Raw genomic sequence first — 25,631 nt, 5'->3', positions numbered from 1 at the left:
GAATAAACTGGGGGAATTTATTGTCCCCTTGGCGACGGAGGTAATTAACAAGTTTAGTTTGATAACTAGCCCCCTCGTGACTGCTAGCCAAGCTGGCTAGCGTGGTAGTGTGCTCCAGTGCTGTAGTGTTTATTTTCATTAGTGAGTTAACTCTCATAGTAAAATCTAGCCTCTGTGGCAAGTTCACCACTAATGAAAACACAGTTGTTACTGGCTAGCATACATTAGGGATGACTCCATTAAAACTGACTGATTGTTATCAGTGTATTAAAAATACCCCTAACTGACAAAAGCAGCTTTCCTCCATCAGTGAAACACTGCTCCATCACTGCTCCATCTCCGCCTCCACCCCTCTCACCAGGTTGTTCTTGGTTTTGGCCACGTTGGGGTCGTCGGGGCCCAGTTTGGTCTGGTAGATCTCCAGCGCTCTCATGTAGTAGTACTCCACCTCCTCGTACTTGCCCTGGTTCTGACACAGCAGGGCCAGGTTGTTCAGCTGCTTGGCCACATCTGGGTGGTCCTTCCCCAGCACCTGGGACGGAAGCAAAGGGGAGAGGGAGGGGGGTTAAAACAACAGTCATTACATCAAACTAAATGAGTTTTAGACGACAACCTGCATCTCACGGTGAGCCATTTGGTTAACAGGGTGAGAAACTACCAACAGCCGGTAACCACCTGGTACTCAGTCATTTTGCAGTTTCTCTCCATTAAACAAAATCCAATTTCCTCCCTCACTGTCCACCTTTAGGTCCAAATGAGTAACCCAGTTTAAACCCTCATGTTTAGTTTTGTAATTTTGGATTTCCTGGAAGACGAAGCTGCCAATATGTTGACCATCGGCACTATTTGTTACATCTCTTGCCAGGTTGCGTTGACCCTTTCACTGCTTTCTAAGGCTTATTTGTAAAGTTGCCGATCTTGAAGTTTAGGCTGAGTCTAACATTACTTACTAACAACATTTCTCTAAGTAGCAATGTACAGATTACCTGCATAACATGCACTATTTTAGACCCATAAATTCAGGACACCATATTGGGAATTAAATCTGTGACTGGTGTTCTCGCTCCGATCTAACCTACAGAGGCGTCTCCTAAAAGACTTCGACCTGTGGACTTATTGACCTGCTTGATTAAATAAAAGCAGAGTACAGAGGACAAACACATCAGTGCGGCAACAAACAGCATTTATCACAGAGAACGATATCCTGCTCTCTGCACACAGCAAGAAGAAGCAGAAAATGTGTTTTGCATTAATGTGGATATGAGAGCGGTGTAAGCCTTTCCTGTGCGCTGAGGAGGCTTAACGCCATCAGAGGGGAGTGTAGCGAGCGTGAAAGAGATGCAGAAGGATCATTAGAGACTAGGTGGCCAGATCTAGAAAACAGCAGAGGGTTTTATCTGAGTCTGACTGACCAGCAGACAGAGGGAACGAAAAAATGCAGAATAGAGAGAGAGAGAGAAAGAAGAGGAGACAGGCGAGACAGGAGACTTTGAATCTCATTTTCCTTCCTGGCACTTCCCTTTGCAAAGAGGATGAAGGTGGAGAGAATGCAAAAGAGAAAAGGACATTAAGTCAGAGAAAGCGAGTTCTCTCTGCTGCATGAAAAACACTGGAGAAAGGGAGGAGACGTGAACAGAGGGAGGGCAGAGGAAAAACTGAGAAAGAAAAGCACTTGAAAAGTTAAAAGAGTATCAGAGATAAGAAGGTAAACCAAGTAGCTTGTTTGGTCCTTTTGGCTTCAGAGTACTGAAGTAGAAATCTGCAGGAGGTCTGAGATCAAACCCTTACAGGATCATCTCCCTCCCTGTTGGAGACGGACAGCCTCGCTGTGATCCACAGGATGGTGCAGAGCTATCTACCTACAGTACACCTCGCCTCCTACGCCTTCTCCTCCTCCTGCTCAGCATAACACATCTGACAGCTTTCCTGTAAACATCGTTAGCTGGAAAAGGATTGCCATAAGCCAGGCGTTACGGCGAGGTCTGGGTCACTGAGGAATTGATTGTGTTTATTGATGAATGTCTTCAAATACCAAACGTGCTGCAGTCTGAGGTGGATTCTGGGAAGCTCTTAGAAACACTAACTTCATCTAAACTTAAACTGAAGAGCTTCTACTTTACAGGGAACCGACTGAATCCATGTTTTATCCAAAATATTTACAGAATATGGGGATTTTTGAGAAATTCAGAGTTAGTTTCTAATCCTCTGAGACAGACTACATGCATATTTCAACAAAGACGACTAGCAGCAGGTAGGGCTTCAGTTTCTTATTCAAGGACATTTGAGCAGAAAAGAAAACTTTGGCTGTTGTCGTAGTTATAAGACAGTCAGATTCTCTGCTACATTAACTTAAAGGGCTGGTCCATCTGTGTTCTTTTGCCTTCTTTTCAAATGTGAACACCCACTCAGCCGTTAGCAAAAAGCAGTACCGCTGTCTGTGGCACTCAGCCCTGAGCCCATTGGTTCCTACTGAAGACATAAATCTTTAAAAACAGATCAATAATTTCATTTTTTAGAAAGGCTCAATAAAACAGCTGGTCGGTGCAGTTTTAATCAAACAAACAGGAGGAAATAGTGCATTTCTTGGGGACTATTTTTAAGCTTTTGGTGTTCTTGTGAGTATTTGGTGGTGTATGTGGGATTGAGTCAAAATAAACTATTAAAATATAACCAGACTTATCATTTAATAGAGCGTTTAGTGTCAGTATAGTTTGGAAAAAAACAAATACTATATTTTGAAGTCACTGTTGCAGTGTAGCTAGATGACAACTTATGTGATCATTTCTTGGATTGCATGAAGGACAATATGGCAATTATATTCAACACAGACACTTGTTTGATTTAAAATATAAAGTCAGTATTCAAATACTGAATATAATCACTTAGATCAACATCAGATCTGGACTTTCCTGTCCAAAAATAAAGCACAGAATCATGCTGGATTCAGTGTCAAAATGTCTTCAATTCCCCTCAAACTGAATAGTCCGAAGCTTCTATACTAGTTCACAGCTTTATCTCCTTATTCTCCCCGATGCCAAGCAAACTCACTTATAAGCTGAGCTTTCCTGAGCTTCTATAAAAAGGAAAAGGATCCTTCTGATTCAGCAACTCTGCAGCAACCCCCTCGCCTGAGCAGGAAAAACTCAAATCTTTCAGCTTAAGCGAGAGTATTATCATCAGAGTTTAAGTAGCATAAGAAAAAAACTGAAGTTGCTCAGCTTAACCAAAGCTGACGTCTCATTCTCAGAAGAGCGAGAAGGAGAGCGAAGGAGGGGTTTGTTAAAAGGCGAGAGCTGAGGACGGATACAGAGTAGTGAATAAAAAGTGTCTTCTACACTTTCAGGATTGCTGAGCAGCATCTTTGTAAGCACCAAACTAGAGGTCAGACAAAATAATGACGATCTCTCCTGAGATATACAGGCTGTACCATGATACACATCTTTAAACAATGCAAAGCGAAGGGAGAATGAGCAGGAAGGAGTCAAGGGAGGACAATGTAAGTCATCTAATGTGACATTTCAATACTAAGAACATGAGGTAACAAAAACAGTGGTTACACTTTCTTTTGCATTTATTGAAGTGTTCATTCATTTATTTCGAATATTTTCACCACTTTACCTCGCCATCAGACAGCCCTTTCTGACGGAAAACTGAAGCTGTTATATCGCTCTCTTCAAAGCCACCAGACTCAAAAACAGTCATTTTACCTCCTAGAACACAGGAGTTGGTGGTCTACCGCTGCAGCAATCGGTTCGTTTATTTGTGTTATTGTGTGACTTTCGGATCAGAACTAACGTAGCGTCCACGGCAGTACATTGCTTAGTTTCCGTGCCGGTACTACAACATTTTTCAACTCTCACCGACCAGAAAAAAAAAACACCAAACATGCAGCGCTCAGCGCAGAATATAAGCTCAGCGTCTCGTCGTAATGGCGTTTGTAGCACAGTGTATATATACGCGGCGCTCCCATTGCAAAGAATTCAAAAAAGAAAAAGACGTGAACACAACAGTTGCTTGCCATCCCCTGTGGTTCGCTTGTTAAAAGCTTGGTATTACAATATTGCGTTTATTGCGACAGCCCTAATCCCTGCTCCCATTCACACGTGATCCCATGCAGGAAATGTTCCTGAACATTTCAGGGACAGACTGCCTGTGTGAAAGGGACTTTAAGTGTTTGTCCTTCATTCTGCTGACTCATGGGAGCCAACTTGAGTGAAACATTGAGTGCTTAGTGTTTGAGAGTTTTGTGCCTAAGTAGGACACAGAGTTTGTCTGAAAGTGAAGTGAAAGTAAACTTTAGTTTGAAAGTGAAAGTTGGTGAAGAAGAAAAGAAATGACCATCTGTTGGCAGCGGAGTACAAGTAGAAACAGCTGCTTCGTCACGCTTTCCTACCATTTGTTTTAACTGCTACTGAATCTGTTTTGTCACAGTGTTTGATGACCTTTGACCTACCTTTTCTCTAATCTCCAGCGCTCTCTTGCACAGAGGCTCTGCTTCCTTGTACTTTCCCCTCTTCCCATACAGCACGGCCAGGTTATTGAGGGTTGCAGCGACCTGACAGGAACACAAACACATTCGTTATTTCATTTCTTTCATTACTGGTGATGAGCCTCAATCATCTTCACCCGTGTGCAACCGCAAGCCTCCGCCACAGCAGCAAAGTGCCATTGATCTGGTGAGAGAGTAATTAACCAGGAGGAAGAAGACGGGCGTAAAACAGGAAGTGATTATTATGGTGGGCTGTAATTTGATCCCAATCAGATGTATGACGAATCTCGTGCACTCAGGAGGAGGGAGACTACTGAGGCGCCTGGAGGTCACCACTGATCTCTGATTCAGACAGGCTTCTGGTGGCCATGTGGGCCGAGTGGGAGGAAAGGAAGGAAGGAGGGCAGAGGGGTGAGGTGACTAGAGGAATGATAGAGAGATGGGAGTGGAACAGGAAGAGAGGAGGGAGATTTATCTGGGGAAACAGAGGTCGTCTTTTTCTCACTTTTTCCATAACTTTATTCCATAATTAGAAGTTTTTGTTCATTACGTAGATTCTCACTTTTTCCTTCACAATCTACAAGACCGCACAAAAGATCTAGTTTTTCATGTGTCTAAGACATACGGCTGCAGATCAGATGATCAATCTTTAGCCTGAGGTGTTCTTATGAACCACTTCACTGTTTCTCAACCAGGCGGTCTGTGGTCCGCTAGTTATCCGTGGCAGTAATGTACGGTGTCCAGGAAAGATTTGTATATGTGTATATACAGTATATACTGTAGGAAATCAGACACAAACCATTACGTTATAACTCATCCCTTCAGTCAACAGACTGGTCCTTGGACTTATTTCACCCGTCAGCTGCTACTACTTCATACAATAATTTATTATGAATCATATTTATACTATTCTTGCATTTATATTTAACGCACTTCATAGATCCAGCTTCTCAGCATTTTGTATTTACTAATTTGCACTGTGGTAATATGTTATATATCATATATCTTTAATGTACATATTTCTTATATTCTCATTTCTTATTCTTATTTTTATTATTTACTTATATATTGTAGCTTAATTTAATTATATTTCTTACCTTTCTTTATGTTTATATAAGAGCAACTGTAACGTAAGTACGTAAGTATTTCCAATTTCTGATTATCAGAGGCACTTAGTGCGTATGTCATTATATTCATTCCTCAAGAAACGAGCAATGGTTAAATAAACCTGGTGCTGAGCCAACACATGGTCTGTACCAGCTACGTAGCATGTGTTCATCCAGTAACGTACTGCTGTGAGCTCAAAAAAGCATTTTGAAAAAGGACATTTTTGGTCACAGTTATGCGAGTAAGGCCCGAGTCACTACGTAGCTGGTGTAGAGAGATGTAATAAAGAATATCTATTCTGTCGCACATTAAGATGGATGACTAAAACAAAAAAAAACGCAAGACTTCATGACTTGAATACGGCTGAATATGTTGGCTTCATGCACAGGTGGCGTCACAGGGGAGGGGGTACTTGAGTCAAGTCAGCTCATCACAAAAATGGTTGAGACACTGAACTACTCAACACTGAATGTGGTGTTTGTTTACGTCGAAAACTGGTAGCAGCAGATCCCCGGAGTCCCCAGGCAGCATCCTCTCCAGGAGGAACCCACTTTGAGACTCGAGAACCAGATACTTCAAAGTGCTGTTTGACGCGTAGGCAGAAACCACAATCAGAGGCTTCTTGTGTCTGACTCTCTTGTTCTCTAGGGGCTCAGGGGCTCTTAACAATTTCCATACGTTCCCCTGGAGAGACTACAGCCTGTCCAGGATTTTTGTTCAATAACTACTTCACCTTTCACACTCGCTTCAGCTCCTTCCATTCCCTGGATCCGGCTTTCATAGCCAGGAGTCACCATGCCAAGGCCCAACCTTCACCTGCCATCTAGTCTGACTCACCGGATGTAGACTGTGGGTATAAGCGTGCTATTGGCCGTGTACTTCAGTTGGCACTCACCGCCCCGTCCACCCCGTCTATTTTGCAAGGGCACCAACGCTGCGTCCTGCGCTTAGCGCCGCCCAAGACGATTGTGAGTGATGCGTTTTTCCCCCAATACCAGACTGATAATGTGTGCAGCAGGACTTTTCTTTAGCACTGGTTCAGCGTAGTTAGATCTGGCTCCAGACCTCCCAATCAGCTCTTATGTAAACACAATGTACGTGTGCTGGTGCACACATAACCAGCAGAGTTCAAACCTGATTCAGGCATCAATTAGAGGACTTCAAGATCATGTTTCTTAATGAACACCTGGCTGTCGTACATTTGGAACCGGTTCTCAATAGCGAACATTCAAAAAAAGGGCGAAAAGAAAGGTGAGTAGAATAAGAGGATTGGAATACTGTAGGAGGAAGAAACCAAGCTGGATTTAAAATGAAAAACAAGGTGAGAGGAATCAGTGTCAGATAACCGGCTATATTGTTTCCAAAACTATGATTTTCTGATGATAAATCACTGAAAAAAAATAATTTCCTTGTGGAAAAGGAAGGATCAGGGCCTGGTGGCAGGATGAGAGGATGGAGGTGGGAGGAGAGGAGAGGGCTAACCTCAGTTTCACAAAGTGGAGAGTGATGGAGGTCCAGACAGTGGAGACACAGGCCTGCTGGGGTTAACACAGTTAGTCGACCTGCTGTATGTTTACAGTCACACTTGACAAACAGAGGTTAATGGGGTCTGAGAACAGGAGTGGATCAATTCACTGTGATCGTTCCGGACTGCCGTCACAATCTTGGACAAATGAAATGTAGAAATAAAGACAGGTGTAATTAAAAATGTATAAGTTAGGTGGCCTAAACAACAGCCATTTCCCAAGAGGCTTTAGGGTGTCATGTACTTTTGTCTTCCACTAGGAAAGCATTAAAACTTTATCGGTGGTTCAGAAGTTGTTGTTTTGTTCTTAACTGTCAAACTATATTCTAAAATGGAGAAATTATCCTTCTTTTTGCATCTAAAAAGTACCTAAAAATAAAAAGTTATGAAATAGAGGAAATTCAGCATCTGGTCTATTAATGTAAACAAATACCCAAACCTATTATCTAAATGTAAACCAGTTAAAGCTCCTATTATTTAGAGGTTTAAAACTGCACTTTCATTTTTCGTAGGAGTACATTGCATCTAGGAGCACCACTTAGCAACTCTGAAACTCACTCGTGGCTTCATGGGTTCTTTAATGATGATAAATGCCTCAAAACTGTAATCCAAACATTGGCTGCACTGTTATTATGGCTGTCAGTGTTGTTATATGTGTTACCTGAAGGGGAGCAGGGGAAAACATTTTGAAATGAATTGTATTGATCCCCTGAGGGGGGAACCGGGACACTGCAGCAGCCGAAAATAGGTGCTGATTAAAGAGTAACGGGTGATAAGTTTAGACAACAATAAGAGTGTGAGTCTAACAAGATAAAGAGCCCTTATTTTCTTTTCCATTAACTGCACTAACTCAGGTTAATGTGTTTATTACACTACAGCCAGGATATCCATGCTTAGAGCTCTTTATATTAAAGGAATAGTTCCACATTTTGTGAAGTATGCTTATTGGCTTTCTTGCCAGGTTAAGATCAATACCACTCTCCTGTCTGTACTGTTAATATGAGGCTACCGCCAGCAGCCGGTTAGCTTAGCATAAATACTGGAACAGGGGGAAACAGATAGCCTGAATCAGCCAAAATGAACAGCCCACAAGCAGCGGCACATAACCTCTCATAACGCCACAACTTATAATTTTTAAGCTTCAGTTTTTGTTTGAATAAATGAGGTAGAACGTGTTAATTAGTGATCTTTACAGTGCTGGTTTTTGTCACCTTTGGACAGGATAAGGCTAGCGGCTTCTAATCTTTATGTTAGGCTTGCCGCGGTAGTCGGTGTTACCGGTGTTAGACGGTGTTAGACGGTGTTTGTGATTATTTTACTTGCCCATCGCCCCCAACTTTCGGCGCTGTGTTATCAATACAGAGTCAGACAACATACACTACAAACTGAAAGTGAAAGTGTCTGCTCCGTACGGAGTCTCAGCTCCGAGTAGCAGGATTCAGATTTCACACACGGGGCGAGAGAGAGAGAGTTGTGTTATTATATTGTATCGTAGTTGAAAAAGCAGAAGCGCCTATTTGACAATATTTCAGATCTAAACCCAATGCTATAAGGGAAACCATAACGTTAATCGACATGCAGTGAACAGACTGGACACAGCTGGTGTGTGTGGCACAGCAGCGCCGGGCGGAAATGTGATCCTGCAGCAAAAAGCTCGCCCGGAGAGGCCAGACAAACAGCTATCCAACGTTAAAGACCAAAGTAAACGCTCTACATAATGAGCCTCATCTTTTCTTGTAAAATGTCCAGTGTAATCGGTAACACCCTAACCTAACAACTTAATTGCTGTTGCTTCATGTACAAACATGAGTGGTAATAATATTTTCATCTAACTCTCAGCAAAAAAATAATAATAAACACCTTTCTAAAAATGTTAAATCATCACTTTAATGTTTTACATATGGGTCAAGTTGCTAAATTATGACTTGTGTTTTTCTGTATCTCGCTGCGAGGATGATCTACCCTTGAAAACTGTTATGTTGAAGTGAGATACAGGATAAAACATCTCAGATAAAACTGATTATAGCAATGTCACAAAAGATTTTGTTCAGAAAAACAGAGCACAGGTTAATAACTTTTGTGTTATGCAGAGACAGATGTACTCACAGCTGGATGGTCTCTGCCGAGAGTCTTCTCCCTGATGGCCAAAGCATCATTCAGCAGGTTGGCTGCCTCCTTGTATTTGTTCTGATCCCTGAAACCGACAGAAGCAAACAGAGTCAGACAGAAACACACCACACACACACACACACACACGGACAGACAAGCACAGAAAGAAAAGAAACATAAACTACGCTAACGATTTCCACTAACAGCCCATTATTTTCAGGTGACATGATCCAAACAGCTCTGCAGCAGTTCCCACAGTCAATGCAACAGTCTGCTGAAGACAAGTCGACCCAGTCTCTCATTCCTGACTATTCACGCCACCGACTATTCAATGGATAAGATTTGTAGGAAGTAAGAAACGTGGATCCAACCCTCTTGTGTGTCAGTCTTTTGTCCTTTTCTTCTTGAGCTGGGAAATTAACACTTCCCCAGTTCTATTACTGTACTGTAAATCTTCGGTTGTGTCTGCTATGTTTGCCACGATCCACTTCTGACGTAGAAAGGCATCCAACTATCATTTGGGAGGTCCTATAGGAGCCTGTCACACAACTCTTTAAGGGTTGTTACCCAAAGGTTTAAAGGGACATGCCATTGTGTTGTGAGGGTGACAAAAGGTCTACATGCTGGAACCATTATCACATCTTTCTCTCTGGAAAAAAACATTTCAAATTGTGCTTTGACAACAACAAGGTTAAAACAATTGTTTTAATTAATAACTACCAAACCACAGTCCCAGCACTCACTAACAGGCTTCTACTCCATTCTCAAATCGTGGAAAAATTTGTTTGTTTGTTTTGCTTGTAAAATGTTGCCCAGGACTTTAAGGATTTACAAGCTAGTAAAGACTTGTTTTCATGGTGCTAACAGTGTGATATATTAAAAAAAAGAAGAGTAATTGACCCTTCGCTAAGCCCCGCCACCCGCTGTTACTCTGTTAGAGCTACCATAGAGCCCACGCTGTCACTAACTGAATAAATATTCAGCAAATTTTGGGAAAGCGATTTGAGAGAGAAGCAGACAGAAGAGTCTACAATATGCGTTTGAAGGATATATCAGGATGTTAAACTGATTCAGCACTGAAAACAGGTTAAAAAAATATAAAGAAAGAAGCTAAAGCTACAGATCACAGAGTAAAAGTGAACCACCATCACCTGGCGATCGACACAGAAGACATGAAATTAAGGAACAAAACTGTTCCTGTAAAGCCGGGTAGGTCTTTATTCACTGTTACAATCATTAAAAAGCAAAAGCAGCATGTGGAAACATTCAGTATATCTTCTGTAGCTAGCGTTAATGATGTGCTAATGCACGATTTAGACTAGTATCACTATTAACCAGTCCACAACTAGCTCAAAATCGACAAAAAGCAGCTTGAAAATGAAGAAAGACTAAAACGATTGCATGAGAGTCTACGAGCAGAGCCGGAGAGTTGTCATACCCTGGTCAAAGCTGGCCGATGTTACGCTATGATTGGCCAGTCTGTGTTCAAGGGGCGGGACTTAGCGAAGGGTGAATTGAATATTGTTCCTAACACTGATTGCTTTTGTTTAATATTATCATCATAGGAACTTGACAGAGAAAAAATCTCTTATCTAAACCTTAAGTCATATTAAAAATCAATAAAATATGCCCCCAAATCTGATTAAATAAACTTATTTTTATCGTTTTGATTTAGTTTTACAATTAACTGTTACACAACTGAAAGAGGACGGTGAAACAGAGCCAGACATATTGTCAGTAATATTAGTCATTTTGTAATGTTGCTGGTAAACTCCTGGAACTGCCTGCTTGATCAATGATCGCCGGATGGCTAGGACACTATTTTGGGAACCAGGATAAATGATTTGATAGACCAACCTGTAAACAAGGGCGAGGATGTTGAGCATGGTGGCCACGTCTGGGTGGTCGTGTCCAGACGTCTTCTCCAGGTCTTCCAGGGCCTGTTTGCAGAGGGGCACAGCCACCTCGTACCTGCCCTGGGAGGCGTACTGGATCACCAGGTTGTGGAGGGTCCTCAGACGGGCCGGGATCTCGTAGCCTCCCTGCTGGGCGGCCGCTGCCGCAGCACTGCCGTGAATTGGCTGGACTGGAGACACACGGAGGAAAGATAAAGATTAGACATCAGGACACACAGATCTGTGCTCCTCATCATTTCATTTGGGGAATAATCTGGAAAGGACTCATATAGAAAGAGATATTTCTTATCATCTGAAACTGTGAAATGTTCCATGAAAGGACAAAAAAAAAAAACACAGTTTTGGTCCTCTGCTTATTTTCTGGACTAATCAATTAATCATTTGTTCTATAAAATTCCCTAAATCCCAAGATGACGACTTTAATACCCTTATTTTGTTCGACCAACAGGCCAAAACCCAAAGATATTCAAGTTACCATCACATAAAACAAAGAAAAGATTAAAATTCTGACTGAGAGGTTGGAAATACGTCATGTTTGGCATTGTGCACACTGAGTTTTCTACCTTTCTTGCTGGATAATTTAGTAGTTTTTTCTATTAAATGATGTTGAAATGGAAATGATATTTCAGCAGTCAAATGCAAAGTGTTAAAGACGCGTCCGCACTGTTTAAAAACAAACAGGTTACACACTGACTTCTTGTATTGTTTGTTTGAATATGAATCAACTTTTAATAATCCCGTGAAGACGTTAGTTATTCGAGTTCCTACAAATGGGTCAAAGCTGAAACCATAACAAACAAATACCAGCTGGCTGTTAACATACGGCCTGCAAACAAGATTATTCACACATAAACATTGTCCCCGTTCTGCTACGGTGCACAGCAAAAGTGCCGGGTTTCTGTGTGTTACGTTTAACGGGGTCAGGAGGACAAGATGAGGAATGTCTCTCATGACATGCAGTCTGCCGGTCTGTCTGTCCGTCTGTCTGTAAGTGTGGGTGTAAGAATGCATGAATGTGTGTGTGTGAGCAAGAGGTCAGGAAACCACCTGATTGGGTTTCTTATTAAAAAAGAAGGCAGCTCTATATTTACTCTGAAGAAGAGCTGAGGCCTGTACTACGAAGCGAGTTCAACATACCCAGAGTATCTTCTCGTTATCTGGTTTAACTAACCCGCTAAGCGGTCCTACGACGGTTTTTCATCAACTCTGTAAATCAACCCAGGGTTTCTCATTCTGGCTATGAGCGTGTTCACATAAAGAGGCGGGGTTTGCAGCATATGACCAATCACAGACATGGACAATTCTACTGTCAGCAGAGCGGGACACTTTACAAACCAAGAGCGAATTATAATATTAGACAAATACGAAGAAGTTAAACACATAATCCAGACTAAAGGGAACACAGTTGAAGCTGCCAAATGCAGGACGAACAGCTGGTAAAAGAAAACAACTGCCGTAAATTAACAGACTTATAATATCACTGCCCGATCAAAAGCATGAGTAGATCTGACTATAATTATTTTGTGTATTCTGTTAAATGAATATGATGCTTACAGAACAGAGTACAGTACAACAAAAATGTCCAGCGAAGACCAACAGCATCTGATAATCAGTATTTACATCAATCAACAGGTGCTAAAGAGCAAATAAATTGTATTTATCAACACATACAAAGGATGTAATTAGCAATGCATTTAGCAATTATATTTCTAATCATTTGGACTATAAAATGAAAAAAAAAGCCATGAAGCTGCATTATGGGAAGTGTAGGATGCACCATTTTTAGAGCTTGAACTGTAAAAGTGAAAGTTAAGATATCTCAGTCTCTGCTTTCCACCATTCTTTTAAAAATCTTTTTGGAGGTGCAACACTAAATCCCTGGAACACCCCTTTAATAAATACTGCAGGTTCAACTGAAGCTACAGGAGCAGGACACCAAATCTTTACAAGCTCATTAACTAACTCACTGTGAATAACAGAGTTAGCCAAATGACTGAAATGTAAATATTTGTCCAGAAAAACCAGTGCATATAAGCCTAGGGCCAATTTAAATAAAGGCAGAGCTGTCATCATCATTATCTTCTTTCCTGCTGACGGTAATTTACCAAAAACCCCAAAAGCTTTTCAGGCAGTCTGAAAAAGGTCGAGGAGGAAAAGACATCTAATCTCCTCCAGTGTTACACACCCACCCACACAGAGTCTCAGGCAGCTCCGCTGAGAGGATTAATACCAGCAAAGGAAGCATGTACCGGCCTGCTACTGCTGCCTTACCATCCTCTCATCCATTCAATCTCTTCATTCATTCAAAAACACACAATACTTAAGTACTGCCATGATTTCGAATCGGCTCATCTGTACATTTGATTTATTTACTAGCTTTTATTTAACCCTTTGAGCTCTGCAATAGATATGGTCCGCCAGTGCCTACGTTGGTATTTTTACTTATTGTGATGTCATTTCTTGGAGTATCTTCAAATTCTTTATATCCCTAAAACCTAAGCTAAAAGGTTAAATAAATCAATAAACTATAATAATTGACAAAAGTATTGAAATTAAAAAATATATAAAATAAATAAAATGAAAATTGTTTTTTAATAAAAATTTGTTACTAAATAAAGTCACAAAATATATTGATCCAAAAGATTTCCAAATGTAAAAACAAGAAAAAAATATTTCTCAACACTCCATATATTATTTGAACTATGCACATTTTTTAGATATGCTCATTTTTAAAAGCAGATGGAGTGCAAAGGCGCTTTGATTTTGTTACACAATTAACGTAACGCAACGTAACAAGGTCATCCCGAGCGTCAGAAAACTTCATAAATGAAATGTTTTAAAAATAAATAAATGTTATAGCTATTATAGTTTTTATTTAACATCGATTTAAACAGGATCACGTAAACAATAATCTCCAGCGAGGAAATACTCTGACGCCACCACGCATTTCACCATTTGTACCGCACATAATGTAATGACATCATCACAAACGTCAAAGACCGAAGACTTGGCTTTCTGCGCAAAAAGATTGAATGTTCTAGCTACTACGGTTTTTATTTTATATTAATTTAAACAGGATCATGCTCGCGGGAAGCCCGTTTTTTAAAGGGTTAATGCCATGAAGGAGGACGAGGAGCAGAGATTTAAGTTTGGCAACATGAAACCAATAAAACTACTGCTTCTCTACCCTCCAGGCTGCCACCCATCTGTTTCTTATTTTTAGTCATTTAAGAGTTGTATATACTATCCTCAAATGTAGCTACTTCATTGTATTTACTGTAAGCACTGGCGTAGGTGTGAGCAGGAATGTGTGGGTGTGTACAACAAAGAGCGTCTGAGACATGTGCACATGGGTGCGGTTGCAATAATTATTGCATTGTGATTTCGTTTTAATTGTGTCTATCTTAAACTCCACTTATAATTACCAACAGTTTAATTTTAAAGTGCTGTGAACAGTTGCCAATTTTTAATTGATTTTTCAATCTTGATTACTAGGACTCATTCGATTAGTTAATTTAATCAAGTTTCTCCACAGAGAATCACACAGAAGCACCACTTTAAATCTGGTGTTTACCAGAGATGTGCTCAGAAGTTTCTTGGAAATACGTCATTCAGCATGAAAAAAAGCATAAAAAATTACTAAGACCAAAATAACCGATTAGTCGACTGATTGACTAAGAGAAGGCAGTCCTAATAACTACTTGTTCAAATGATATGAAGAATTGTGTTTATTTTTGCCAAATAATTGCCCTATCCTTTGGTATAAATCCTCAACAAAATAAAGATAAAAATCTTTATAAATAAATCTTCAGCTCATCCACCTTCTCTGTTGCAGCTCCAGGACTTTCTGATATATACCCTTTACAATGACGCTACTATCTTAATAACTCAGAGAAGAACTGTCACGTAATTTTATCTACTTTAATCATTATGCAGTAATAACCTCTAAATGCTGCACCTTTTATTGAGATTCATGCTGTAGAAATGCTCCACCTATTCCCCAACACAACTCACAGCTATATTCTCTTAAAGTCTGTCTCTCCTGTCTAATAATTCAGTCTGTGCTGCTAGGGAAAAGGCTGAAAAACAGCATAATGAAGCCAGTTTTTCATTTGAAGACATGAAACAAAATGTGGTCCTTTAATTTGGCACAGTATCCCAAAAACAACCTGCTCTGCTTCCTCTGCTCTACAACCTGCACTGCAGTCATAATTTAGGCCCAAAAACACAGAGAAGTCTGGATCAAAACCTGAAATTACACCCACGAAACACCGTGAGAGTGGCGAAATACCGCTGGACACATCCTGGTCTGCACAAAAAACAGTGGAAAAACTGGTTTCTCTGAGAGCAGAAACACAAAGAGGGAAAGCTGCTCAATGTAAAAAGAAACTTAAAGAACATCAGACTTAAAATATGCTGCAAATGTGTAGCTTACATTACTGTTTCTTAATCTTTCTGACTCTTAAAGGACACAGTTATTCTATATTTTTGTTGTGGTCAAAGCCAATAGTGCAATAGTAAGACTTTCATTTCCCCTGCAGATCACTGGTTCTCCGCCCAAGCCCATTACTTCCTACTGAAGCCATAAATCAGGCTCAGTAATTTCCTTTAACAGCTGGGCACTGTAGTTTTGAGCAAATGTTACTCAAACAGGAGGAAATAGAGCATTTGTTGGGGACTATTTTCAGCGGCGGATTAATCCACATTTGGTGCTCTAGTGAGTATTTTGGGCAGCAGGACGGTGTTTGTGGGATTGAGTCTTAATAAACTACAGTGTGTGTGTGTTCATGGTAATGAAGGAACATGTTTTTAATAGTTTTTGGACAGCTCTATGGCACAGAGGAAGAAGATATATCAGGCTTTGAATAATTTATTGAATATAAATTCACTATTCTACCGACCACTAAGTCAAGTACAGCATTTGACTGGACCTCATATTGTTAAGATCATTTTAAAAATCAATGCAAATTTGATATAGTTGTGATTCTTTGTGGAGAAAGAATTAAATCACCTAATCGATAAGTCGTCAAAATCGTATGAATGTTAGTTGAAGAAGAATTTCTTTGGTCGAGGACGGCCCTGGTTGCAAAGACTGAATTCAATATTCAGTTCATACATTTATTACTTTCATTAAAAGAGTTCTGCAAGATAAAATTTCCATTTTGATCGAACCTCCAGCTCGTAGGTTAAACAGTTTAACAAAGAAGAAAGTGGAGTGAACAGAGCTGCAGTCTGGCAGTCAGAGTGATCTACAGCAGTTGGGAGTGTGAACCAGTCTGCTGTCCATTTTGTCAGCGATTTAAACTGGCTGACAAACTGGTGCCAGGAGCCAAATGGGAATCACCTTGGTGCAAAAAAAGCTATCAACGCCAAGTTTGGGAACAAAGTCTTTGCTGTGCTTTTGTGGAGACCAAAGTCTTGTATTTGGTTTCACAAAGAAGAACAGGTTGAATTTAACCAGAATGATGTACTTTCACTTTTTGCCATGGTATGGTCAAAGCCAGAGTTCATAACAACGGTAGTGTTTTGCCAAACAGTATTTCACCTGACAAGCAGCCACACAAAAAGAACTCACTGTAGAAATCCTGGAACTATATAACACCATGCTAGTTGGGAGGTTTTCACCCCGTTTGGCCTCCCTCCAGGCTAAACTAGGTCCTGACTAATGGGCCCTTCCAGCCAACACAGTTTTACTGTCTGGGCTACTAAGCTACTGAAAGACCACCCCATCAAACACTGAGGGAGAGGGTGGACATGAAGAGCGGGAGCAGTGTGAGGGTGGCAGAGCGAGGCGGGGAAAGTGAAGAAACAAAGATTTATGAGGCTTCAGAAAAGCTCAGAAAACTGATGTATGGCAGGAGAAACTCACCACCATACAGTATATTATGTGATATATAATCTGACTCTAGGGACATCCACTGACTAAGCTTTGGTATATATTACATAAGATTGATGTTTTGTTTCCAGAGGACGAATCAACTTTACAGCGGTGACATTTTCAAAATTACTGCAACCATCAGAAAAAAAATAAATCTAATTTGGAAGACAAACCTGCACGTCATTATTCACAGCCTTCACCTGCACATCATTATTCACAGCCTTCACCTGCAGAGTCTTCATGTTATGGAAGCTGAAGGTAACTATGTCTTTAAACTGGGGCTCTCAAAGTTAATGCGATAATAATGCATTAACATACACTAGATACTAGATTCTGGTAGCATATGAAGCTAGAAAACCTAAGGAATCCATCGGTACCAACCATGTCATACTAGCTTGTCGCGAAGGAGGCTAAATAACGCTCCAAACTTGCGCTAAATTTTGGCAAAGGAAAAACTGTCATGGCCATTTTCAAAGGGGTCCCTTGACCTCTGACCTCCAGATATGTGAATGTAAATGGGTTCTATGGGTACCCACGAGTCTCCCCTTTACAGACATGCCCACTTTATGATAATCACATGCAGTTTGGGGCAAGTCATAGTCAAGTCAGCACACTGACACACTGACAGCTGTTGTTGCCTGTTGGGCTGCAGTTTGACATGTTATGGTTTGAGCATATTTTTTTATGCTAAATGCAGTACCTGTGAGGGTTTCTGGACAATATCTGTCATTGTTTTGTGTTGATAGTTGATTTCTAATAATAAAATATATACATACGTTTGCATAAAGCAGCATATTTTTCCAGTCCCATGTTGATAAGAGTATTAAATTCTTGACAAATCTCCCTTTAAGGTACATTTTGAGCAGATAAGAAATGTGCGATTAATCGCGATTAAATATTTGAAGTGATTGACAGCCCTTCTTTCAACTATTCAACAACACATTTTAGAAAACTATCTTTCCACATGACGAGAGAACCCCTGCAATAACATCTACATCCCGAGGCCGGGATCTACATTTCATATCTGGGTCCAGGACTGAAAATGCTTGAGAATCCCCCCCCAGAGTAGAGGGAAGAGGAGGAAAGAGGAACACTTACTGCCGGGGGGTTGGTCGTCCTGGTCATCTGGGAAGAGATCGTCCAGAGTTTCTTTACTGGAATCAGAGTCCTTCTCCTCCTGAGAGGGGAGCGAGGGAGGGAGTGAAAGAGGAGGAGGAGGAGGACAATGAATGAACTGACTAAGTGTTCTCTAAGTTTATAAAAGAGCATTACCAGCTTCTTATTTATCTGCTGACACAGTTGTTCTTTTGCCTGGGACCAGCAAAGCACATTTCAAAGTGTTAAAATACTTGAGATTGTTTATATTGATAGCTTTTAATAGACTCTGCTGCTGATAAGGAGTTCAGGGAAGTGACTTAAAATCCCCCCAAAATAGGAAGGAATCAGAGGGAGAGAAGGTACAGCTGGAAATAAGACTCTTTCAAAAAGGAAGAAACAAACTTATTTAAAAGCAGAACAACTACTGTAGGCGTTCTCTTAACACACGTAGTTAAAGCCAGAACAAATTAACCACTAAAGGACAGCCTGAGAGATGTTTTTCCTTTTTGTTTGACTCATGAAAGGTCCAAGAATTTCATTTGTTAACATTTTTGCCGCAAAACTGCTGCACTTTCTTCTTGGTTCAACCCATGTTGATAAGAGTATTAAATACTTGACAAATCCATCTTTAAGGTACATTTTGAACAGATAAAAAATGATCAATTTGTGTGATTAATTTATGATAATCGTGATTAATCATGGACAATCATGAGATTAAATATTCCAATCGATTGACAGCCCTAATTTTGATATAAGGTAGCATTAGGGCCAAGGATTGCTGTGTCACTAAAAACTGAGTCCCACTGTGACTAAATGAAAGTAACAAATGGCGAAAACAGAATTTTATAATGATGCTGAAGAAGAAACTGGATCGGCCGCTTCATGACCGATACCCTATCTGCTTCATAAGGTCAGTATCCAAGCCGATACCGATCCATTATATCAGATCAGCCTACTCTTTAAGATGTATGTTGAAACATGTTAACCATGGAGGCATGCTAACACACTCTGAAGAAGACCTGGGGACTCACAGATGGGGACAAGTCCTCGTCGTACTTCTTCAGCTGGTTCATGAACTCCAGGTGCTTCTTCTCCTCCTCCAGCTGGGCGACGCTCTGCTCGCTCTTCTGCAGCTTCTGCTGCGTCCCGGCCAGCTCATCTCTCAGCCACTGGTTCTCCTGGCAGAGCCGGCGTACCTGAGCCCGGAGCTTCTGTTTCTCCGACTCCACCGAGCTCAGATGGCTCGACAGAGCCATCATCACCTGGACCAAGAGGAGGGGAAGGGGGGGTCTTTACACACCAGAGTTGCTTCATAGTTCAATATTAATCACATCACATATTTTGGATGTTTAGTCTGTCTTTGGGGTGATTAAGTAGACACTGTTCCCCTTATCCCTGAGCTACAGTCCTTGAACATGATCTCATTTGTATGAGTTGGCTCATAACAATATTCACGCTGATTCCCAGTCACTCTCTCACTGTGAGGCACTTTGAGTAAAAGCATCCAGCTAATAGCACATTATGTAAGGTGCGAGGCAGGGAGGGGTGTAATTAGACAAAGAGTTTGAGGCATACAGACATTTGGGATGTTAGAACAGGAAAATTATGCAGAAAAATATGAATTACACTTTACAATAACTGCAAGCTAACCAAAAAGCTGAAAGTGGACATTAAGAGTGTGCATGGTGCAGTCTATTGTATATTTAATAGGCAAAGCCTACTGGGAGATGGAGATGAGAGGCTAAAGCATCAACAGTGACTCATCGGTGACTCATAGCACAGCATTTGCCAACTGAGCAACGACACAATCAAGTGAGAGTTTTAAGACTTTCTCTGAAAAATGATTTTAGAATACTGTGTGTATCAACAAATGATATTTAAAACAGACAACATGGTGTATGAACTTGAGAACTCTGCATTGGAATTAGTGTGTACGCTTTGTTTTCTTAAGGTCTTTACACAATGGGAGCATTTTTTTCTTCATGCAATTAATTTGCATGTCAATATTACGCTGCGAAGAAGTGACGTAATTTTTTTTCTGGAACGAGGTTGATTTTCTGAGCTTTCGCATCCTGAATAAAGGCATCAACCAATCACGTTTTGTGGAACTACAACAGGGAGGCTCCGTAGTCTGAAACAAGACCGCAAACTTTATTACTCCTTTCAACCTTGACAAAGGCAGCGCAGACCAGATCCAGTCCTTCTGTCCTTACTTTTCACAATAAAAGCCTGAGACATATCATGATCGCAAGAGAGTATTTTGCATTTTCTTGTTGTTTATTCATCACACCAGCAGCCTTTTTGAAGCATTTGTGGAGCCTTTCTGTCCGGCTGTCACTCCTCTTTCTAATGAAACAGATACACCTCTATTTAACAAATGTATGAACACTGAACGTCTGATATTCGTCAGCCTGGTGAACACGGTTACTGTCGCCTGCTGTGCTCTTAGCTCCTCAGGGAGCTGTGCTGCTGACAGGACAGCTGGTTCTGAGGACAGTGACACGGTTACAAAGTCGGTATACTGTAGACTGAGTAAATTAACTCATCAGTACATTTATTCTCGCGCAATAAATACTCTTATTCCATTTCAAAATGATATTGTTTATTTATTTTACTTACTTATTTGCTTAAGTTTTGTTTTTGTTGTCTTTTAATTGCAGTGATCAGGAGTAGCGCTCCTAATGTTGTTGTATTCTGTACAATGACAATAAAGGCATTCTTTCCTTATGCAGCGTTGATGCCTCACCTCTGGTGTGGATTTGGGGCTAAAAGAGGGCGATGAATCTGTGTGCTGCTATACCAGAGTATAAACTGTCAAATGAGTAGAGCTCCAGCAACAAAAATGTTAACCTTATTTATTTTCTTCATGTGTTTTCTTGAAGAACCCCGCCACCCCCCCCCTCGTTTGGTTCACTGGTTCACACCCTTCGACAAAAAAAGTGTTTGAATCGGCGCTGAAACTGTTACCTACATGGCTGTTATTCCCGTTAGTCTTCCCGCCCTCATAATAGTTTTGTTTTTTTTCAAAATATAAGTCTGATGTTAGATGTTATAGGCAGTTGAAGACGAGATCCTTTGGCCGACGGGTAATTACAGCATCAATCCAGGACTTTACAATCCAGGTTTGTACGTGTTTGCATGCTTTCTGAATATCTAAAAGGTTAGTCTGTTGATTATTATATAATGTGGTGTGCATACAACAGCATGTACCCCTTTGTGAACACAAATGGTCCTCAATAGATGTCCCTATGAAGCCTGGATCTGTTGAATATTGAGTACTTATACATAACAGAACAGGCCTGATATTTCAGCTGATAATGATTCACCAATGACTGACAGACTGTGGGAAGCTGTGGACCCGTACCTGTGCCTCGCTCAGCCCGAGCTCCAGCATCTCCAGGGACTTGCGGATCATGTGGGACTTCTCCTCCACCAAGACGCCCTCCTCGTCCTGCTTCAGGCAGCGCAGCGTGCCCAGCAGGCCGTCCAGGATGGAGTGGTGCTCCTGCTTCAGGGCCTCCAGGCCCTGGATCACCTGCTTGGTCCGGGAGATGATCTCATCCTGGGACAGCTTCTCCCCAGGGTCCTCCTCCTCCTTCACACACACCATGGTGGACATGTCCTCACGCATCCTGCAGATTCAACAACAGGGAGAGTTAAAGTCAAAGTGATGTATAAATCCACTTTAAACTTGTTTAAACTAACGCAGCTTTATACTGTATGTTCCTGGAGATCAGACAAATCAAACCAAGAAAATTCAATGCCAAAACATTGTATAAATTTACATAACACAGAAAAAAGGCTGCGTAAAATCAATCTGACCAGGATGTCCTCATAAAACTTTAGAGTACAAACATCATGCTGTAATGCAGGAGAGCAAATTATTTTCTATTCTATTTTTATATATTTTCTCTGAACTTGTTGACTTTAGTACGCACTCGTCTCATAACTTCTATGCTTGTTAAGTCCAGACAGAAAAATAAATAACATTTAACGCAACAAAGGTTAATCAGGATTAAAGTTAACTACTGCAAAAACTATTAAAATGTCAGAGACAGGACCAGCAGGATCGGGTTTCACCAGACATGAGTGACATATTGATTAAATCATTAATGAGCAAACACGTAACCTTCAGATGTTTCATTCAAAGTTGCATCCTCCTGACCTTTTCTGGTCTCATGGCCACAACACAGACTGATGCTTCTCCCTTTAAATCAATACTTGGCTCAGAGTGAGAAACAACATTAAACCAAAGGTTAGACCATGGGTGTGTGACTGAACGGTTCTTGGTTCAGGAGTCAAGGTGGTTCAGGTTGACAGAAGTAATAAGAAACTCAAGTTGCCTTTGGGCGAGGCACTGACAGCAGCAGGGTGTTGCAGCAGAGAAAGCAGCTGGATAAACAAAGGTTAAATGTAACGTCGCATTTGTGAAAATCCTGTTTGAAGTGCTCTTAAAAACTGAGGCGTCATCACTTAAGATGCTTTATGAAAAGGAGTCGGTGCGGCTGCGATGAAAAGCTGAAACCAAACCGCAGACGATAAACCTGCCGCCTGCTGACAGTTCAAATCCAGATGTGAGGCTTGTGGGCTGCGTGTGGTTTACAGATAACGACAGATATGAGGTGAGGATTGCCAGAAAGAAAAACTCTGAAAGGAGCAAGCAGAGAATTTGAATCACACGCTGAGTGGCAGCTACCAGTCTTTTATTGTTTGGTAACCACAAACTTAGTGCTGCATCTTTAGTCAGCATCTATTAGCTTTCCCTCCATGTCTCTAGCCAGTTTTAATCACCAAACAAATACTAGGGGTTGTTGCATGGTATCGAAATGTTTTGCGTGGCAGTATTGTATCGATACACGGCCGTCAAGTATTAACCTTTTATTATTAGGGCCTGATCAATTAAGATATTTAATCTTGATTAATCACACGACTGTCCATAGTTAATTGCAATTAATCGGACTATGCGGCGGTTTTATTTCACAACAATGACCCACTAGCTGTACATTATCTCGCTTATAACACGGCTACTTACTAAGAAATCAATAATTTGACACAAAAACTGTCCTCCAGATTCCAACATCAGAACTGTGCCCATAGCAACAGTCTGTTATACATAGCAACAGGCTGCTATAAAGAAATAACAGACTCTAGAATGCCGTTATTAACCAATCAAAGTCGAGTATTCAACAAAGCCGAGTAATAAACAATTATAGTCTGGTATAATTTTGCCATGTTTACAGTCTGCAGTTTGCAGTTACAAAATACTGTACAGTAAAATAATACAGACGTTAAACATTCATATTCATGATTACAATAATATCTCCAATAATAATCAGCGTCTTAGTGCTGCCATAATGCGGTCATAGCACATAATCAGATCCTGAATCAGCCTTGGTGATTAAGGAGGTAGACTTATTAGGTGTAATAGGTAAAACGGATATTATTATTATTATCATTATTATGCACATATTAGCCAAAAACACTGCAGGTTAATATCAGCTCTTCTGACATTGAACCTCAACAAACTCCACATGCATTCCTTCACACTCAATCCTGACTTTCTTTGCTTTGTATTCACTACACACACATATACACACACACACAAACACACAGAAACTTAAGAGGATTATGACTGAGCGCTTCGGCAGCACTTGTAGCGAGCTTCCGAATAAATCTCTGCACATCAAACTGAAACTGCAAGCTGAATAATTACAGAAACACTGACGGAAGTTCTGTTTGACTGCATTACTCCGTGAAAAATACAGAAATGAAACAACTCTATGATTTGACTGATTTCACGTTAATCTTATCCTTAATGTAATGATTCAAAGAGTTAAACCAGGTTGCCCACCTGAGTATAAAAGCTGCTATGGTACCAAGTGAAGACAGATTGTCCTGAACTGCCTCAGATTTCCCATTTCAGTGGAAGAAAAAAACAATATGTGAAGACCTGCCGGAGAAGACGAGGCAGACGGAGGAAGGGCTATAGCTCCGATCGCTCCATGTGACTCAGCAACCAGCCTGCAGCCTATCAGCTGTCAGCTGGGCAGGAAGCTGTGTGCAGGACGAGATGGAAAAACAGCAGCTCCAGGTGAGCAGAGCTGAGCAGCACGAGTAAAATTAGTAGGTCTGGGACGATACACCTATCTCCTGATTCGATATTATCACGATACTTGGGTGCTGATCCGATATGTATTGCGATTTAATTAACTTATTTAACACTAGATCAAGTTGAATCATACACTTCTAGGGACTTTTACTTTGTAAAATATCTAAATTAATACAATACAAATGTTTGATTTTCAGCATGTATGTAGCTAGAGATGTCCTGATGTCAGGAATTATTTATTAACTCTTTTTCCAGTCACCCAATAATCAAAGAATAAAGACATTTCCCTCACAAATTAGTGGTATTTTCTTTTTAATTTATAAGGGACATGTAATGTTTTATACTTCTGGTGAATATAATCCAATCAATTTTATTTCCATATATGTATTTTGCATATACAGTTCCCTTTAAAATGGGAGGGTGCGGGTCGTATCCACGCGAACCCTCCGCCAGTTTGTGATCGCTACGGCCGGCTACTGTTTGTTTTTGTTTTGAGTGACGGATACAGAACGGATATGACGTTACTTTACTCTGACAAAACTAAAAGCGGTAACTTCCTTCTACCTCCGCATAGACTCAAATGAAGCAAATATATCGATTCTGGCATTAAAAAAAATCGCGATACATAGGTGAATCGATTATTTTTCCCACCCCTGTAACCAACCATCATTTGGAGTTTTTAATTATGTTGCAGTAAACAGGTGGGCTGCTTCACTACTAATAACTTACTGCTTTGGCCAGTAATCAGTTAATTAGGAAAATGAACATCATGTCAGTTAACGCCAGTGTTTCCTTCACATCTAATCAGCAAGCAGTCCCTCGCTGCTGTAAATGAGCTGAAAAACTAATAAGTAGACCTTATTGTAGAGCTTACATATCCTTCAAGATGTAAGTATTACAATAAAAGCTGTGAAACCTATTGAACTAGATCCTCAAAAGGGCCAGCATGCATTGAACTTGGGTATAAATCAAAAAACACTGTTTCATACACTGTTTTAACAACACAGAGCAAGGTCAACTTTAAACCACTGGAAACATCCCAAACTGCAAAACAACAAGACAGACAGACAACCGCTACCACTGCAGGCTGTGTAATACAGAAGTGAAAGTGACAGCACAAGCCTTTCTTCCTGCTCTGATCCAACAGTCTTTTTATTTCTGGCATCAGATGAGTCTCAGAGCACAAAGCACCACAGGGAAAGGCACAGAAAACTACTTCTGATGTTAACTTTTGAAATGTAAATATCTGGCTTGGAGCGGAGCGCCCAGGGACGCCGCTGTAGCAGCTCTTCCTGTAAGCAGGTTAAGGCAGCGATACAGGGCTGGGAGGGTATGAATGACGGGGGAGGAGGGGGGTTGTGTTTGGGACCAACGAGGAAGAGGAACAGTAAGTGCTTGCT

The 25,631-nt window shown here is 40.8% G+C and overlaps 1 protein-coding gene across 6 annotated transcripts in view; it reads right to left on the bottom strand.

Annotated features, from left to right (window-relative positions):
* klc1a (kinesin light chain 1a) overlaps positions 1-25,631 on the bottom strand; it is a 61,346-nt gene that overhangs the window by 30,229 nt on the left and 5,486 nt on the right. For 5 of the 6 annotated variants that reach the window (XM_037747030.1, XM_037747033.1, XM_037747032.1 and 2 more), the window contains exons 2-8: positions 21,487-21,754; positions 19,154-19,384; positions 18,123-18,201; positions 11,088-11,316; positions 9,228-9,315; positions 4,454-4,555; positions 359-532 (exon numbers count right to left, since the gene is read on the bottom strand). In XM_037747030.1, coding sequence (XP_037602958.1) covers positions 359-532; positions 4,454-4,555; positions 9,228-9,315; positions 11,088-11,316; positions 18,123-18,201; positions 19,154-19,384; positions 21,487-21,753 — 1,170 coding nt within the window. In that variant the 5' untranslated portion in view covers position 21,754. Of the gene's footprint in view, positions 1-358; positions 533-4,453; positions 4,556-9,227; positions 9,316-11,087; positions 11,317-18,122; positions 18,202-19,153; positions 19,385-21,486; positions 21,755-23,973; positions 24,105-25,631 lie in introns of those variants that run through there. The other variant, XM_037747031.1, reaches the window with a different exon arrangement.

The sequence above is a fragment of the Sebastes umbrosus genome, chromosome 16 (genome assembly GCF_015220745.1).
Source record: "Sebastes umbrosus isolate fSebUmb1 chromosome 16, fSebUmb1.pri, whole genome shotgun sequence".
In the NCBI taxonomy this organism is placed as follows: domain Eukaryota; kingdom Metazoa; phylum Chordata; class Actinopteri; order Perciformes; family Sebastidae; genus Sebastes; species Sebastes umbrosus.
This window is presented reverse-complemented; position numbering and strand designations above follow the sequence as displayed.